The sequence below is a fragment of the Anser cygnoides genome, chromosome 6, assembly GCF_040182565.1.
Source record: "Anser cygnoides isolate HZ-2024a breed goose chromosome 6, Taihu_goose_T2T_genome, whole genome shotgun sequence".
Taxonomy (NCBI): Eukaryota; Metazoa; Chordata; class Aves; order Anseriformes; family Anatidae; genus Anser; species Anser cygnoides.
Window position 1 is genome coordinate 40,309,553 of NC_089878.1, and position 15,515 is coordinate 40,325,067.

The following is a 15,515-nucleotide window of genomic DNA, read 5'->3' on the forward strand; positions in this document are numbered from 1 at the left end:
ACCTCGAGTTCTTGAGAGGGGAGTCTCGGGTCACGGCTCTTTTTTATTTTTTTTCATTTTTGAGTGTGTATTGCGCTAATTTCCCTGGGAATACGGTTCTAACTCCCGGCCTAAGAGAAGGGCACAGGGCACATGGTTGGCCCCAGCACCCGGTGTGAGGTGAGAGGGGGCGGGCGGCTCGGAGGAGCGGCATTTTACGACCCCGCCGCCTGCCGGCCGCCCTCAGCCCCCTCACGCCCTCCTCCCGAGGACCCCCGGGGGCCGGTGACCGGAAGCCGGCGTGAGGAGAGCCGCCGGGACGCTGCGGGGCGAGACGGAGCTGGGAATGCAAGGTGGCCACACGGCGATAGGGGCTTGGTGGGGAAAGGGCTCCTCAGCGTCAGACATTGCTACGGGGAAACGGCTTGGGGGGGGGGTGCCCGTAGGGCTGAACCGGGTGGGCTGCGGGGCACCCCTCGCGTTTCAGGTTTATGCAGGGCGCTTTCTGTGGGGCTGGCGCTGTGAGCAGGGCTGCGAGCCGCTCGTGTTTTTATTTCCAGCCGCAAACGAGCGCCTCGGAGCGTGACCGCGGCCGGAGGAGCCGCAGCGTTACCAGGACGCGGCCGAGCACGCCGCGGCCGAGGCGGAGCGCCTCGCCGCCTCAGGTGACGGACAGCCCCTCGCCCCGCCCCCGCCGCCCCCTCCGCCAATCCGCAGCGGGCCCCCGGCGGGCGCGGGAAGCGAGCGATGGCTCGGCGCTCGGCCGCGCGCGGAGAAATCGCGTGGCGCCGCTCGATGCTCTCCGCCTCGGCCCCCAGCCCCGGCTCCCCGCGCTCCCCATTGGCCCAGCCGCCGCCGCCCGGGCCCGCGCGCCGCCCGTCCCGCGCACGCCGCCATCTTAGGCCGGGAGGCAGCGGCGCGGCCGCGGGCGGGGGGCTCGGGGCAGGGGGCTCGGGGCCGCCGCCGCTCGCCGCGCCGCAGGAGGCCCGGCCCCCGGCCCGCCGCACCATGAGCGCCGCCGCCGGCCTGCGGCCCCTGCTGGAGACGCTGGAGGACCCGGCAGCCCCGCCGGGGGAGCTGACGGACGCGCACCTCGCCATCGTCAGGTGGGCGCGGGGACGGGGGGAGGGCAGCGGGCCGCTCGGCGCTCGGTCGGGCTTCGCGCGGCGCTGATCTGAAGCGATCTCCGCGCCTAGAGGCCGTGCCGGCCGTTATCGCGTTGTCTGCTGGGCGAGCACGCTTCCTAAGTCTGCTCTGAGCTGGGGGAGACCGGTCCTGAATGGTTCGTAGGGCAGGTGCGGCTCCTCTGCACAGCTGGCCCGTGGTACGTGCAGGCACTGCTGCCAAGTGTCAAACCAGAACTCCCCCAAACTCAGAGCCTGCATCTGGAACGGCGCTTGAGGAACCTGCTTTCAGCTCACGTGCTTCTGCTCGTCCAACTTCCAGTAGTGGCATGAAGTTTCACGTTAACCATTCCATGTTTGCTTAAAAAATTAAGATTAAAAACCGTAATGTTTTCACATCCCATAAGCACAAAATATGTTGTTAGTCACTTCGCTTTTTCCAGTACACCAGCACGCACGTACTTCATAACGCACTATTTTATTGGTATGTCAAGCAACGTGCTGACTGCCTCTTCTGTGCTTCACCATCTTCTGTTTTAACTTCCTAAGGAATGAAGTAGTTCCCTGATGTCCTGGTTTAACTCCGTCCTAGCTGAAACCAGGACACCTAACCACTGTCTTTAAACTCACTAATAAAGTGTGCGTTATAGGAGATTTAAAGCTATGTAGATGATAACAAGTTTAATGGGCGAATGTTGCTTGTTTTCCCTTCTGCTCTGTAAAGTCGCTTGACTGGTGAGGAAGGCAAAGAATTCACTGCTGATGTCAGAAGACTCTTTCCTCAACTTTGCAAAGTGTTTAAGGTATGTCTTTTCCAGATCAAAGATACGTTCAAGGCCGGACTAAGACTTGAACATGCGTTCATGTAATTAAGAATTCAAGCTAGTAACATAGCATTAAGGGTGTGTTCGTGAAACGTTTCTTCAATGTTATTAGAAATTACTACAGGGGAAAAAAAAAACCTTAGGGACTGGGATGACCTCAGGCAGGTGTTATGCAGTCAAATCAAATCTTCCAGGAAAGATACCACGTGTATATATTAAATGTCAATTTTTTGAAAGATTACTGTAAAGACTGTCTGTTTTTTCGCACATTTTAGAACAGAGTCAAGTGTTAGTGCAGGGAAAAGCAAGGAAGTAAAGAACTTCTGATGTCTAGCACATTCTTCAGTAAAGATGTCTAAATTACAGAGAACAAAAATGTCTTCAGAACTTCAAATTGTTTTAATGATCTGGAGTGCGTATAAACAGGAAGGCTTTCCTACATGGGTGTATTTTTCATCAAGCATTCATTTTTGACAGGTCTCTTCAGCAGGCATTGGTATTAAGACAGTTAATACTTTACGTCTGTTTTGTAAGCTGATATTTTACATGCGTTTAACTTTCTTTCAGGCACATATCTCTAGCGCAAATTCAGAGCTAAGTAACGCGGCATTACAGGCCTTAGGATTCTGCGTTTTTAATTCGAAGATCACGTCTGAGTTATCAGGTAAGCGAACCAACTTCGGTGTGCTTGTTGGTAATGTATATCTCTATACCATAGTCCTTCTTTTATTTCCTTGTTAGTATATACAGCAATTTTGGAAAATGTTACTGTTCCCAAGTGATATAATAGTTTTATCTCTAGATCGGTGTGATCAGATCACTAATTCCATCTTGTGCAAAAAAAAAAATAATAAAAAAATCATGCAATTACATTAATACTGGCCTACTACCTGTTTGATTGCATGCTTTGGTAGCAGTCAGGTTCTGTAATTGTTTTCTGGAATTTGCAATCAAAAACCTCCCAAGTGGAAAAATAATGAAGAACATTTTTTTTCTCTGTAGAGCGTAGGCCTGCCTGGTAGTGCTTTTCAGTGTTTTTCAGTGTTCACCTGGTAATTCCTGTTTGGTACATGAAAACAGGTTATTTTGAAATGTTTAATAGCACAACATTTAAAGCACTCCAAAATCTTACGGCCTACGTTCCTGGAAGATGCTAAATCCCTGTAACAGCAGGTTTCAGTGCTGAAAACATGAGGCTGTGCCTCAAGGTAAAACCATTGGGTTTTGTTAATCCAGGAGAGCTGATGTTCAAGTTGGCTGGCCCTCAGGAGGTACCTTGACAGGTTCCAGGGGTCAGGCGTATCTAGTCACAACGGTGTGGTCAGAAGCAGCTTGATGCCAGCTGTCTGTGTGCGTGTGGACAGGTTGCGTAGTGGTGGAAGGTGAAGGCTAAACTTGTCACATGTAGCTGGTCAGAGAGCATTCTTACACGATGCTTTTTCTCAGTTTTTCTATTTATATTTTCCAGTGTTTCATGCCTTTCTATTACTTAAACTATAATCTGATTTCTTGAGGAAATGAAGCATCTGTAGCAGTGTCTGTGTAGTCCCTTTCCTTTCCCCTATAGCTTTTTTTTTTTTTAACCAGTTAATAAACTGCAGTCAAACTTGCTAGGTAAGGTCAGGTCCTGAGAATAGGTGGAGAGTTAGGAAGGTGGGACAGCTCAGTTCTAGCTCTAAAAGTTCCAGGTTTTTTTCATAGACCTTAACATGAATTTATATATGTCAGTATACCAGGAAAACTGACTTTGTAAAGTACTACTAAATTAAGTTGAAATCCAAGCAGTTATAAATAATTGAATATTCAATCTTTAGCCCTAGCCCTTTTTAGGTAAAATTATCTTCTAGCTTTACGGTTGTGGTGGTTTTTTACCTGTCTGGGGAGCTGAGATCAACCACAACTTCTCTCTTACTTCCCCTCCTCAAGGGAAAAGGGGGTGAAAATACGATGGAAAGGGCTCAAGGGTTGAGATAAGGACAGGAAGATCACTCACCAATTACCATCACGGGCAAAACAGACTCAGTGTAGGGAGATCCATGTAATTTATTGCCCGGGTCCAATTTATTTACCGCTGGGTCCGTCCCCCAGGAGCAAACTGCTCCAGCACGGGTCCCCCACGGGCGGCAGCTCCCCCCAGACCCCTGCTCCTGCGCGGGCTCCTCTCCACGGGCTGCAGCTCCGGCCCGGGGCCTGCTCCTGCGGGGGCTCTCCATGGGCCGCAGCCTCCTCCAGGCCACATCCACCTGCTCCACCGGGGGCTTCTCCACGGGCTGCAGCGTGGAGATCTGCTCCGTGTGGGACCCGTGGGTGCAGGGGGACAGCCTGCTCCACCAGGGGCCTCTCCCCAGGCCGCAGGGGAACTGCTGCTGTGTGCTTGGAGCGCTTCCTCCCCCCCCTTCACTGACCTTGGTCTCTGTTTCTCACTCCTCTCTTCCAGCTGCTCTTGCACAGCAGTCTTTTTTCCAGTTCTTAAACATGCTCTCCCAGTTGACCAACCAGTGCTGCTGATTGTCTCAGCTCTGGCCAGTGGCAGGTCCTTTTTGGAGCCGGCTGGAGCCGGGCCTTATCTAAGGTGGGGCAGCTGGGCTGTGCTCACAGAGGCCACCCCTGCAGCCTCCTGCTACCAAACTCTTGCTACATAAACCCGATACAATGGTTTTCTGGCTTCTCATGATACCATGTATATGCTAGGTTAATAGTATCTACGTGCATGAATATATTTTGATTTTTTTTTGCTAAATTTCATGAGAAACTTCCAAAAATTACCAAAAAGTAACAGTTAAGACATTAAATCACAATCAGTCTAGTTAAATGTAATGTTAAATGAGCAAAATGACTTAAGGCTTGCTAAGAAACTGAGTGGAATACTCAGAATTTGACTCCTATGCATTCTGCTTTCAGCAACTGAAGTACACGACTTGCTTTCAACGCTAAACAGCATTGCTTTGAAAACTTCAGACAAAAACACTCGCACTCGAGCACTTTGGGTGATTTCTAAGCAGACGTTTCCTTCTGAAATTGTTAAAAAAGAGGTAAGTTTCTTAACTTTTTTGTAGCCTGGGAAACGAAATCTCACGTTTCCAGCTGCTCAGGAAAAAATATTTGTATTTAAGGACAACATTCACTCTGATGTTCTTGTGTTCCCTCAGGTGTCCAATATTATTTCTACACTGGAAACAATACTTACTAAAGGAGAAGTCCAGTCTATGGTTGTTGAATATGAAGCACTGAATGTTGTTATACGGTACGTGCACTGTTTTTTTATTGGCTCTCAGTTTAGCTCGTATGCCTATAAAAAATATTGATGGCATAGAAAGGGCAACTGTAAACGTCAGTTTGTTCTGCTTTTGGGGAAGTTGAAATAACCCGTCAGCATTGCAGTTAAGTCAGCCATCGAAATAGGATGTTCTAAAATTGTTCAGAATGGCTTCCTCTAAATCCTAAGCTGAATCAGAGCACTTACCGATGATATCTAAGACTGTCTGAGCGTGTGAGCAGGATGCTGCCTGTTAGAGACGATCAGTGCTTGTATTTGTTTTTTCAATTCAGCTTAATGGAGCAAACCCCAACCCAGATGGGAGAAGAGGCTGTGAGGTGGGCAAAGCTGATCATTCCTCTGGTCGTCCATTCAGCTCATAAAGTGCAGCTGCGAGGTGCCACTGCACTGGAGATAGGCATGCCCCTGCTGCTGCAGAAACAGCAGGAGGTGGCAGCTGTCACTGAACACCTAATGACCACAGTAAGTAGAAATGTGCTTTTTTTTTTCTAGATACAGCAGGAGTAGTGATCAGGGTTTTCGTTTTGTTTTTTTATAGTCTAAATAGTAGCTTTTTGCTGCCACTGTGTATTGAGAGCAACTTCATGATGACAGCAGTTTTGACAGAAATTAATACAACAGCAAGGTTAAACATAGCACCACTGTTAAAAAAAAAAATCTTAACATTTCTGGTAAGCATTATTGATGAGGAAAGCTTCTGTTTAAATGATCTTTAGAAACCTGTCTTTACAGCATTAACTCATAGTATCGTTATACTTTTATTGTTTCTTAAAGAGAATTTGGTGAGAGAACTAGGATCTGTTGCAGAACTTGGTATGGCATCTTCTAGCTTAACCTCCTACGGAAAATGGGGCTAGCTTCAGAGCTAAGCTGGGTTGCTCAAGACCTTGACGATTTGAGTTGTGAATATATTAAAGGAAGGAAATCCTACAACCTTCCTGGGCAGCTTGTTCCAGTGCTTAACCACTCTCATTGCAAAAATAAATAAATTTAAAAGCAAACAAGACACCACAAACAACCAAAAGAAGTAAATCCTTTGGCTGAAGTGGAAATTTGCCACTAATAACGTCAGTGTGACTTGAGAGTTAGGGAGGCTACAGGTAGTGAAGGAAATCGATTTTGTTGTTCGACACTATCAGCAAGAATAATTGATACCAGCTATTCATTTCAGCAAAGAAGGTAATCAGATGGTAGCAGTGTTTGACTGACTCACCAGGGAGTGCTGCATGGTATAAAATTTTATCTTTCTGATCTAGAAATAAGTTATTTCCAGACTGCTTGTGTCTTTCCAGTTATCATTGATTTGATTACATAGTTTTTACAATAACTTGAATGTATTCCTTGTATAAATTATTCTTCTTTCCACCCGCAGAAATTAATTTCAGAACTTCAAAAACTGTTTTCTACAAAAAATGAGACATACGTCTTAAAATTATGGCCGCTGTTTGTCAAATTACTTGGAAAGGTAAGCAGAAGAACAGTCATTTTACTTACCTAAAGATTAATAACTAAATTTTTGACTGCTTAATTATTGTAACTTTGAATTTCTTTATTTTCAGACTCTGCATCGTAGTGGCAGTTTCATCAATTCATTGCTGCAGCTGGAGGAACTTGGATTTCGTAGTGGCTCACCGGTAGTAAAGAAAATAGCCTTCATTGCATGGAAGAGTCTAATAGATAATTTTGCTTTAAATCCAGGTAGATTTAAAAAAAAAGTTAACCTGAATTGTTTTGAGTATTGACACTTTTTATAACTGGAAGAGTATATATTGTTTCCCTCTTTCTTAAGGTGGTGAAAACTATGGTATGTACCATTGTATATACACAGTATATATGTGGTGTATACATAGTAATATTTACTGTGTGTATATACATACGGGAAAGTGATGTAACTTGACCAGTAGTTCTATCTTAGTTTTGCTACTAGGAGAAATGGATAAAATTAGAAGCCTTTTTTGTAACACTTCGCTTGAGCCAAACAGTCAGCAATCAAATGGGGAAAAAGAACTTTGTTCTGTAGATAGTATTTTGTACTGTATGGATTAACTAGGGAGAGCCATGCATCAAGATTCTGAAGATGTGAAATGTATTTAAAAAATCTGTTTAAAGGGTACAAAAGAGACCTAAACAAGTCTAGTGTATATCACAACACCCAAAATATTTACCTTGATTGTGCTCACAGTCTGTCCTGAAGAGGAAGCTAAATGTGAACACTTCTGAGTTTAGCTGAATTTCAGTTAAGTTGTAATTCTGATTTGTTTGCCATCTGGTCACTTCTAATCATTGTTTTCCATAGATCAGTTAACCAAGATTCTTTTCCTAGATAAAATCGCTGGCATTGCTAGTGTTTGTGCTGCATGCTTTATCATGGCTAACAAGGACTGCATGCTGCAAAAGCAGTCTGTCAGCAGTTTCTTGTAAATTGCTGGTGGACAGGTTCTGCTGTTGCTGAGCTGGCTAAAAGTTTTTTCCCTTTAAGCACTTAGGCGTGAGCAAACTTCTGTCCAAACATGCTATGCTATTTCTTCTTCAGTGGCAAATGATCATTTGTGGCCTCGGTGTGCCATATTTAAGGTCATTCGTTCTCATTTTGTTGTTAATATGCAGGTACGTTAAATGTTTGGGCTTTATTTTGCTGTGGGAGATGTTACTCTTGAACATAGCAAGCAAGAGTGGATTTCCTTATGTTTATGTTGATATGCAGTAGATTTCACTTCCTTTCTGGTATTGGAAAGAAGTGCCTTCTATTCCCAGGGTCATTCCAGACACCATTTCAAGCAGTCTGAATAGTCTGAAAGATTAGCGTGGTATTGTAGTTCTGCAAAGCGTTACTGTGTTTTAAGGTAAAACACAGTAAGAAGAAAACTAATGGTTTAAAAAGTTTACTTTTTATTTTGGAATCAAATTATTTATTTGCGTTGATTAAAAATACTTTCTTCTTTTTCTTCAAGATATATTGTGCAGTGCTAAAAGGCTGAAATTGTTAATGCAGCCCCTGAGCTCAATCCACGTGAGAACAGAGGCTTTAGCACTGACGAAACTGGAGGTCTGGTGGTATTTGCTCATGAGGCTGGGGCCGCAGCTGCCTGCAAACTTTGAACAGGTAATACAACTGAAAATAGTTGTAGTATAATCATTTAGCTGATGTTCAGTGTGCAAAGCTACATCCACTCTGTTACCATAGCTTTTATGTACCTACTTTGCCCTTCTCTTGTTTATTATTAGTATAAAACTGTCTTTAGGAATCAAACGTGCTTTTTGTTTATGTGTACGTTATATAGGAGGAACATTTAGGACTGTGTGTGCAATATTTTTCAAGTTCCAAAAGACTTGAGAGTATATCTGCCTGTAATGTGAGTGTCATAGTGAAAATTTCCACTCAGCACACAGCAATAATAAACATGAGCAGGTTATATAAGGATTGTTTTATTATTTTCTCCTTTCACGATGTTCTTCAATATCATGGAGACAAATGTTTCAGGTGTTCCATTACTACTCACATTGTATTTGAAATGAACAAAATGTTTCTATTTGGCTTCTGAATTTTGTTAAATGAAATTTCAGGATGGATATAAAGAAAAAAAAAATCAAACTTTTTAAATGGAGTACAGTTGTATCACTTATAAAACAAAAACTCCTCTTATATAGCTATTTCATAATTGTTCATCAATATGTTTTATACAGTGTCTTAGAAATACTGTGAGGACCCAAGAAGCTCTGAAAAATTGATGCTGTGAATAGCAGTACAGTCTGTGATATTTGAAATACATGATTCTTTGTGGCTTATGGCTTGTTTGTGTCATTTTTATTTAGATCTGGTATTTTTGCAGGTTTGTGTACCGTTAATCCAGAGTACTCTGAGTCTAGATTCTTCTGCTGCGTTGCCAGGAACTCCCTCACGTGTACCAACCAACCAAAATCTAGGTTTGGCAAACCCTACACAGAAATCAGGTATTAAAATGGAAGCCTGTTTCCACCTGTGTTTTAGATGCAGGAGCTAAGGTGTTTTGTGTAACACGTTTATGGTTTACTTGTCATACTATTGAAAACAGTAACTTCTCAGATGAACATGCAGAAAACTTAGGTGGTGATTCACATTGGTTAAGCTGAGACTGTAGTCAGTATCTCAAGCTTACAAAATCAGGATAATCAAGTTGTGCTGAGGGCCCACCTTTAATGTCCAGGTTTGTGTTCACTTTTGCAATGGAGCTTTGACTTGAAACTTAAGGTTTTTTTTGTGTTATATGCTCTGTGTATACTAGTCTCAGTTCTGTCGCATTTTTAGGTTCTGTCTGAATAATACAGCAGTGATCATAACACTGCTCATAATACTGTAAGTACGTGTGAAATCACATTAACTTGAGTGTTAGATCCAAGTGCTGAGATACGGAACTGCCTCTGCTCTGCATGGAAAGCCTTATGTTCCCACACAATTCTAGACTGTTGTAGTTAGAAGCCTCAGGTTCATTGTGCAAGTGTCCTCGATGCGTTTATAGTGTAGCACGTAACTCGTTCTATTGCCACAACTTCCATGGCACCTTTTGTTGCCAAAATAAAGTTTGGCATCTGAGACTTTGAAGTCCTTGGAACACACACGCTTTCAAAATACACAGTTAAAACTGTGATGTTAAACCCTGTCGAGTACGTAATGTCTGACTCATAAGAGGTTCCTTTTAGCCACCACTATTATATGACTTGCTTTTCGCACATTCGCTATGGGGGTTCTGGTTTGTTGGATTTTTCTTCTCACTACAGGTGAAATATGAGGTAACTTTTTCTTTTTTTCTCCCACCACTCAGGTTCTTATCCATTTGCAAGTCCGGCCACACCGAGAATGAACTTGAATTCTAGTACTGCAGGAGTGGTGGTGATTCCTTCTATTCAGCTTCTGGGAATTGAGATGCTGCTTCACTTCTTGATGGGACCAGAAGTTTTGGATTTTGCAAAGCAAAACAAACTTGTACTTAGTTTAGGTATATGAGTTACCTTTTTTCAAAGTACTATTACGTAGTCTGAAATCAACCAGATTTTGTTGGATTTAAAGGGGTCCAGTAGCATGAAATGCTTTAAATATTTAAAACTGCTAGTGGTCATCTTTAATACTGGAAGTTGTTTTTAATTATGTGTAATACTGTAAGTATATACGTTTCTGCTTGCTTTTTAAGACTTAATTTAAAAACAGACTGCAAAATAGCCAACTTACAAAACAGGCTTTGTTCTTCTCCTAGAGCCTCTCCAGCACCCACTGATCAGCAGCTCATCTTTTTTTTGTAAGCATGCCACCACACTTATAAATGCAGTTCAGGATGGATTTATTGCAATTGGAAAAGAAGTTCCTGGTAAGAATTTAGTGGGAAAGTTCACTTTTTCTGAAAAATAATTTGGGGGAGGAAAACATAAGGGGGGAAGAAATAGCCGCTTTCTGTAATACTTCTCTGTCTGCATTACTTAAATACAATTTACCTGACTTGGTCCAAAAGCTTATGCCAGTTTCTGCTTATGTCAGTGTTTGTTTAACACAGTTTGCATTTAAATATTGTTTGTTAATGTTTTTATTGCAAAGTGAATGGAAATATTTTTATCTTGTAGATTCTACGCTGAATATTATATGGAAGGACATAAGTGGATATGTAAAAACAGCTATTGAATCAGGTAAACTTTTCTTGTCATAGCTGACCAGTCAGTGATTGTGGCTTTTTTTTAGTAGACTTGAAGAAATATTTGCTTCGTTGGTTGTAAAACCTGTTTTTAGGCATCATCAACAGTTTTTTTTGGAACTAATCTCTTTAATCTGTGTGCTAAAAATACAAAATGGTACTGATTCAATCCATTCAGGCTTGTCAGGGAAGACACCAGTAGCGTATGACTGCAGCTGTGTGTCTTTTAGCAATAAGGCACAGAAGCACTTGAACTGATATTACTGCTGAAAAAATTCTTTCCGTTTCTAAAAACAATCCCATGCCAAGTCTATGGTATTAAGAAAAACTCTGAAATATTATTTGATGTATTACTCAAAGTAGTATCAATTTATGTGACTATAGCTACCTTTTTTCCCCAAGTCAAGTTTGTTGTAGCATCGTCTCTTTACAGATAGCCTGATGTAAGTGCATTCTTATTAAAACAAACAAAAAAGTCTAAATAAGCTCTTTATATTGAATGATCTAATTGAAAAGCATAATAGAAATGACGTGTGTTACTTGGATGCCTGCAAAATTTCACAGCCTTTTTTTTAATATGCCAGAGCTGAATGTTAACAGGAGGGTGTTTCTATTTTACTTAGAAAATTTAGTTTTTCTATTTAAACCTTTCAGTTTCAATATTCTTCAGAGGTACTTGGTATCCAATTTGATAAAGTATTTGGTAATGTTTATAAATATACAGAATGTCTTATGATCTTACAGTACCTTGTATTTAATATTTATGTAATGGTCGCTGTGCATTAACTTGTTCTGCTGTAACTGTAAATATACTTTATTCTAGGTAATAAGAAAGAAAAACAGGGGTCAGAAGTACTGACTATGTTACTTCAGGCCTTAAAAAACACTGTTAGATCAAATTCTCTTCCGGTGCAGAAAATACTGGTAAGTTCTGTGGGTTTGTTTGTAGGGTGTTTGTTTTTTAAACCTAGTTTCTATGTGATTGTGTAAATTCTGTTTGGTGGCAGTCTTTTGCACCTAATTGACCAGACAGTCTCTTGAGAACCAGCGTTTGGTATGAACTGTGCAATTCTAATGATATGCCGTAATGTTGCTTAAGGGTTTCTTAAGTGCTAATAAATCTGGAAAACAGCGTTGACCGTATTGGGTGTATGATTCTCAGAACCTTCTGTTTCAAAGGGAAGCTAGTTGCTACAGTTTTGCTTGCATTTATGTTTTTGTGTTAAAATATTGCTCTCCTCAAGAAAAAGAAAAAACTACTATTTTCTTCTTTTCCCCTCTTTAGTCTCTCGTTGATATTACTGTTAAGGAATTACCTCCCAAAGTATTAGGATCACCAGCTTATCAGGTTGCTGATATGGATCTTTTAAATGTAAGTCTGACTTCCTTCCAGAACTTTCTTCATGCTTAAAGGCATTAGGATGTCATGTAAGCACATATGTGCAGAGCACTTCATAAGTCATGAGATCCAGACTGATATTTGAAGGTTTTTAACGGTTTTTTAATGTTTGAAGCTATTGTCTGCTACAAAAAAAAGTGGTGGTGGTAGCATTGAAAACTACTCTGTTCTACTTTGGTCCTAGTGAGCCGTAGCTGTACAGAGTTCTGTGTACTGCGTTGGAAGGGACGAGTAGGTGACAGCAATCTGAAAAACAACCAAAAAAACTACCACCACCTTTGAGAAAAGACTGACGTTAGATTTTTTTGTTGTTGTTGTTATGAGAAGATTTAAGTGTAACAAGGTTATGTGAATGCCTCAAGTGCATAGTGTAAAGTTTTGTCTACCAAAGCTTAAGAGCTCAACTCTGTAAGTTTATCTCAACTCTTTTCCTGAGTTTGGATTTGGAGCTTTTTTTCCTGACTTACCTAATGTAGTCAAACTTTATTAGGGTGATTGGAGCTTTAATTGGCAGGTATTACATGCATTTTTCTGAATGCCTTAACACTAGCAAGGTTGAAATGGTAGATTTTTAACAGAGGTTGTCCAAAAGATGTTGTACCGTGAAACTGAAGAAAGCCAATCGCATAAATCACATCATGCTCTATCATGTTTCAGGCATCATAATATATAATGTTTGCATTATGCACACCCACCTTACGGTGTTATATATGGTGTCAAGGAAATAGTGATTAAGTACTATAAAACTCATGTGATGGTGGTTTTTTGCTTCAACTGTAGTATAATTGCTGGAAAGTACCAGCACCTAGCAGAATTCCTCTAGCTTTTGCCTCTTTTTACTTTGAAATGTTAGAATTGACAATTTCTGGCAACTTGAAAGCCAGAAGTTTACGGTTAAAAATTGAAGATACATGCACGTTTAAGTGAGGCGACTATTTTATTTGTTTAGTGTATATATTGTGTTGACATCTGAAATTTCTCTTGCAAGGGAACGCCAGCTTTGTTCTTAATTCAGCTGCCTTTCCATGATAACCTATTGGAATGGTGTGTAACAGATGAGAGGTATGTGTTGTTTCTTGGGTTTTATTTTCTTTTAATTAGTAAGTTCCCTGTAGTTTAAGTCTTTATAGAAGTTTTTTTCCGAACTTCAGCTGAAATGTCTCTTACCTATTGAATTTCTCTTCCCTAGGTTCTTTGTAATCCTAGAAACTCTCGTGGGTTACGTTTTATCTGGGCCTACATCTCCACTGGCTTTCAGTGAATCTGTGTTATGCATTATTAATAAGAATGCAAAGCTGGTGGAAAACAAGGAACATCTTTGGAGAATGTGGAGTATTGTTGTTAACCCGCTAACCGAATGGATTAATCGGGTATAGTTATTTTTGTTCTCTTTACCAGATAACACACATTCTGTGCTGATCTTCTATCTTAATGTATTTTTAGAAACTGCATGTCTTGATGGTAAAATTATATAAGCCTTGATGGTATTTATGAGACTGCAATGTGTGCGGTGTTAGTATGAACATTTGCAATGACACTGTAATATTCAACAGGTTCTGCAGATGGCTTACTGGAAGTCCATTGACTAATCTTGCAGTCATGAGATGTAAAAACCTTAAAAATAGTTTGCTTTAGATATTCTGGGTATTAGCATCACTGCAACTGAAATAAGCTTAGAAAAAGCACTTTTTTTTTAATCTTTGAAATTAAGGGGTTATTTTGGAATTAAACGAAGCTTTTTATCTGTTTAAATAGTAGGATCAATGTGAACTCTTATAGAGTGGAGGAATAACTAATTTCAAAGCACCGTTGGCAATTGAGCTAGTGCAATTTTTATGTACAAAACAGATGATAAATAAGGTTGTCCTAAATGCATTCGAACCTAGGGTTTGCTTAAGCAGTAAATTGTTTTTTATCGTTGCAGACTAATGAAGTAAATCAGGGTGATGCACTGGAACACAACTTCAATGCTGTTTATAGTGCACTGTTGCTACCAGTAGCCCTTATCTTCCCTGTTCAGGAATTTCCACAGGTAACAGTTGGTACCTAATGCTGGTTAGAAACAACGTGGGTTTTATAAAAACTATGAAGTACTACCTAATGATCTCAGAGTAGCATTTCTTTCACCAATACAGATACATATTAAGACTACTGCTCTGAGGTTAGAATTCTTGAGTTTGTGTAGGCTTTGACAGAAGAAAATTTAATTTTTTATCTCTGTGCACAGACACTGATACCCATAAACTTTTTCTTTCTGTTGTTAAAGCCAACTATGAAGTCCTTGCTGCGTACTTGGTCAGACCTGTATAGAGCATTTGCTCGCTGTGCTGCTTTAGTTGCAACAGCAGAAGAAAACCTGTGCTGTGAAGAACTTTGTGCCAAAATAATATCTGGGCTAGAAGGTGAAACTCCAGTAGTGAGTATAAACCTGTGACATTGGACTATATAAATACTTTAGCAGACATTTTCAGTTAGATATGTGTGCAAGAACCTATTGTAGACTTTAATGTAGTGTTTTCTGTAATTTAAAGTGTTTGGGGTAAGACTTAGAGCTATAACAAAATTCTTTGTATTAATGGGAGTTGGAATTGAACTAGAAATGGATTGAAAGAAATGAGTGAAATTAATATAATGCTCGAATATTAAAATAAGTTAAGCAGTCTTTGGGTTTGTCTTCTGAATATTTAAGTAATTGTTTTGGTGAACGTCATCAACATCATGGTAAACACAGTTTGGCCAGTTGAAATTTTTTTCTACATGAAGGAACTTCAGGTTGAATTAACAAGTACCACAAAAGAAGCGTTGTGATTAGGAAGGAGGATAGAATAGCAGTGTAGAATTTAGAGGGCATAACTTGATTTGGAGGGTTACGTCATTGTAACTTTTTGATGTGGCTGTATTCTGATAAACTTCAATTTTCAAAAACAAACCTGTACTTAGAGCTTCAGTTGTTGTATTGATACAAACGGGTTTTTGGCCCTTTTAAAAGCAATGCGTTTATTATTTAGAAGAGTTTGTGATGGATTGAAACAATGCTTGACATGGATCTCTTAATGTGTAGTAACAACTCATTGTGCTCCCTTAATATAATTCTGTTAAAATCTTGCGCTTATGCCTACAGTGGCTTTTCTGAAAATCAGATTGAGTATAGTTACTGAATTAAGCACACACTGAGATGTGGTAATGTGTTGTGCCAGATGGTTAGTACCTTGTACCCTGAATGCTAACGTTTTGCTGTACGTTCTTAAATCTAAC

General features: G+C 40.8%; 1 protein-coding gene across 2 annotated transcripts in view; it reads left to right on the plus strand.

The window, feature by feature from the left end:
* The first annotated feature begins 711 nt into the window (after positions 1–711).
* Positions 712–15,515, plus strand: part of RIF1 (replication timing regulatory factor 1) — a 29,464-nt gene continuing 14,660 nt past the window's right edge. For both annotated transcript variants that reach the window (XM_013198089.3, XM_048080994.2), the window contains exons 1-19: positions 712–1,085; positions 1,828–1,906; positions 2,495–2,591; positions 4,829–4,959; positions 5,077–5,171; positions 5,477–5,666; positions 6,577–6,669; positions 6,764–6,902; positions 8,156–8,307; positions 9,035–9,155; positions 10,004–10,177; positions 10,433–10,543; positions 10,794–10,856; positions 11,685–11,785; positions 12,147–12,233; positions 13,249–13,322; positions 13,450–13,630; positions 14,185–14,292; positions 14,527–14,676. In XM_013198089.3, coding sequence (XP_013053543.3) covers positions 727–1,085; positions 1,828–1,906; positions 2,495–2,591; positions 4,829–4,959; positions 5,077–5,171; positions 5,477–5,666; positions 6,577–6,669; positions 6,764–6,902; positions 8,156–8,307; positions 9,035–9,155; positions 10,004–10,177; positions 10,433–10,543; positions 10,794–10,856; positions 11,685–11,785; positions 12,147–12,233; positions 13,249–13,322; positions 13,450–13,630; positions 14,185–14,292; positions 14,527–14,676 — 2,505 coding nt within the window. In that variant the 5' untranslated portion in view covers positions 712–726. The remainder of the gene's footprint in view (positions 1,086–1,827; positions 1,907–2,494; positions 2,592–4,828; positions 4,960–5,076; positions 5,172–5,476; positions 5,667–6,576; positions 6,670–6,763; positions 6,903–8,155; positions 8,308–9,034; positions 9,156–10,003; positions 10,178–10,432; positions 10,544–10,793; positions 10,857–11,684; positions 11,786–12,146; positions 12,234–13,248; positions 13,323–13,449; positions 13,631–14,184; positions 14,293–14,526; positions 14,677–15,515) is intronic.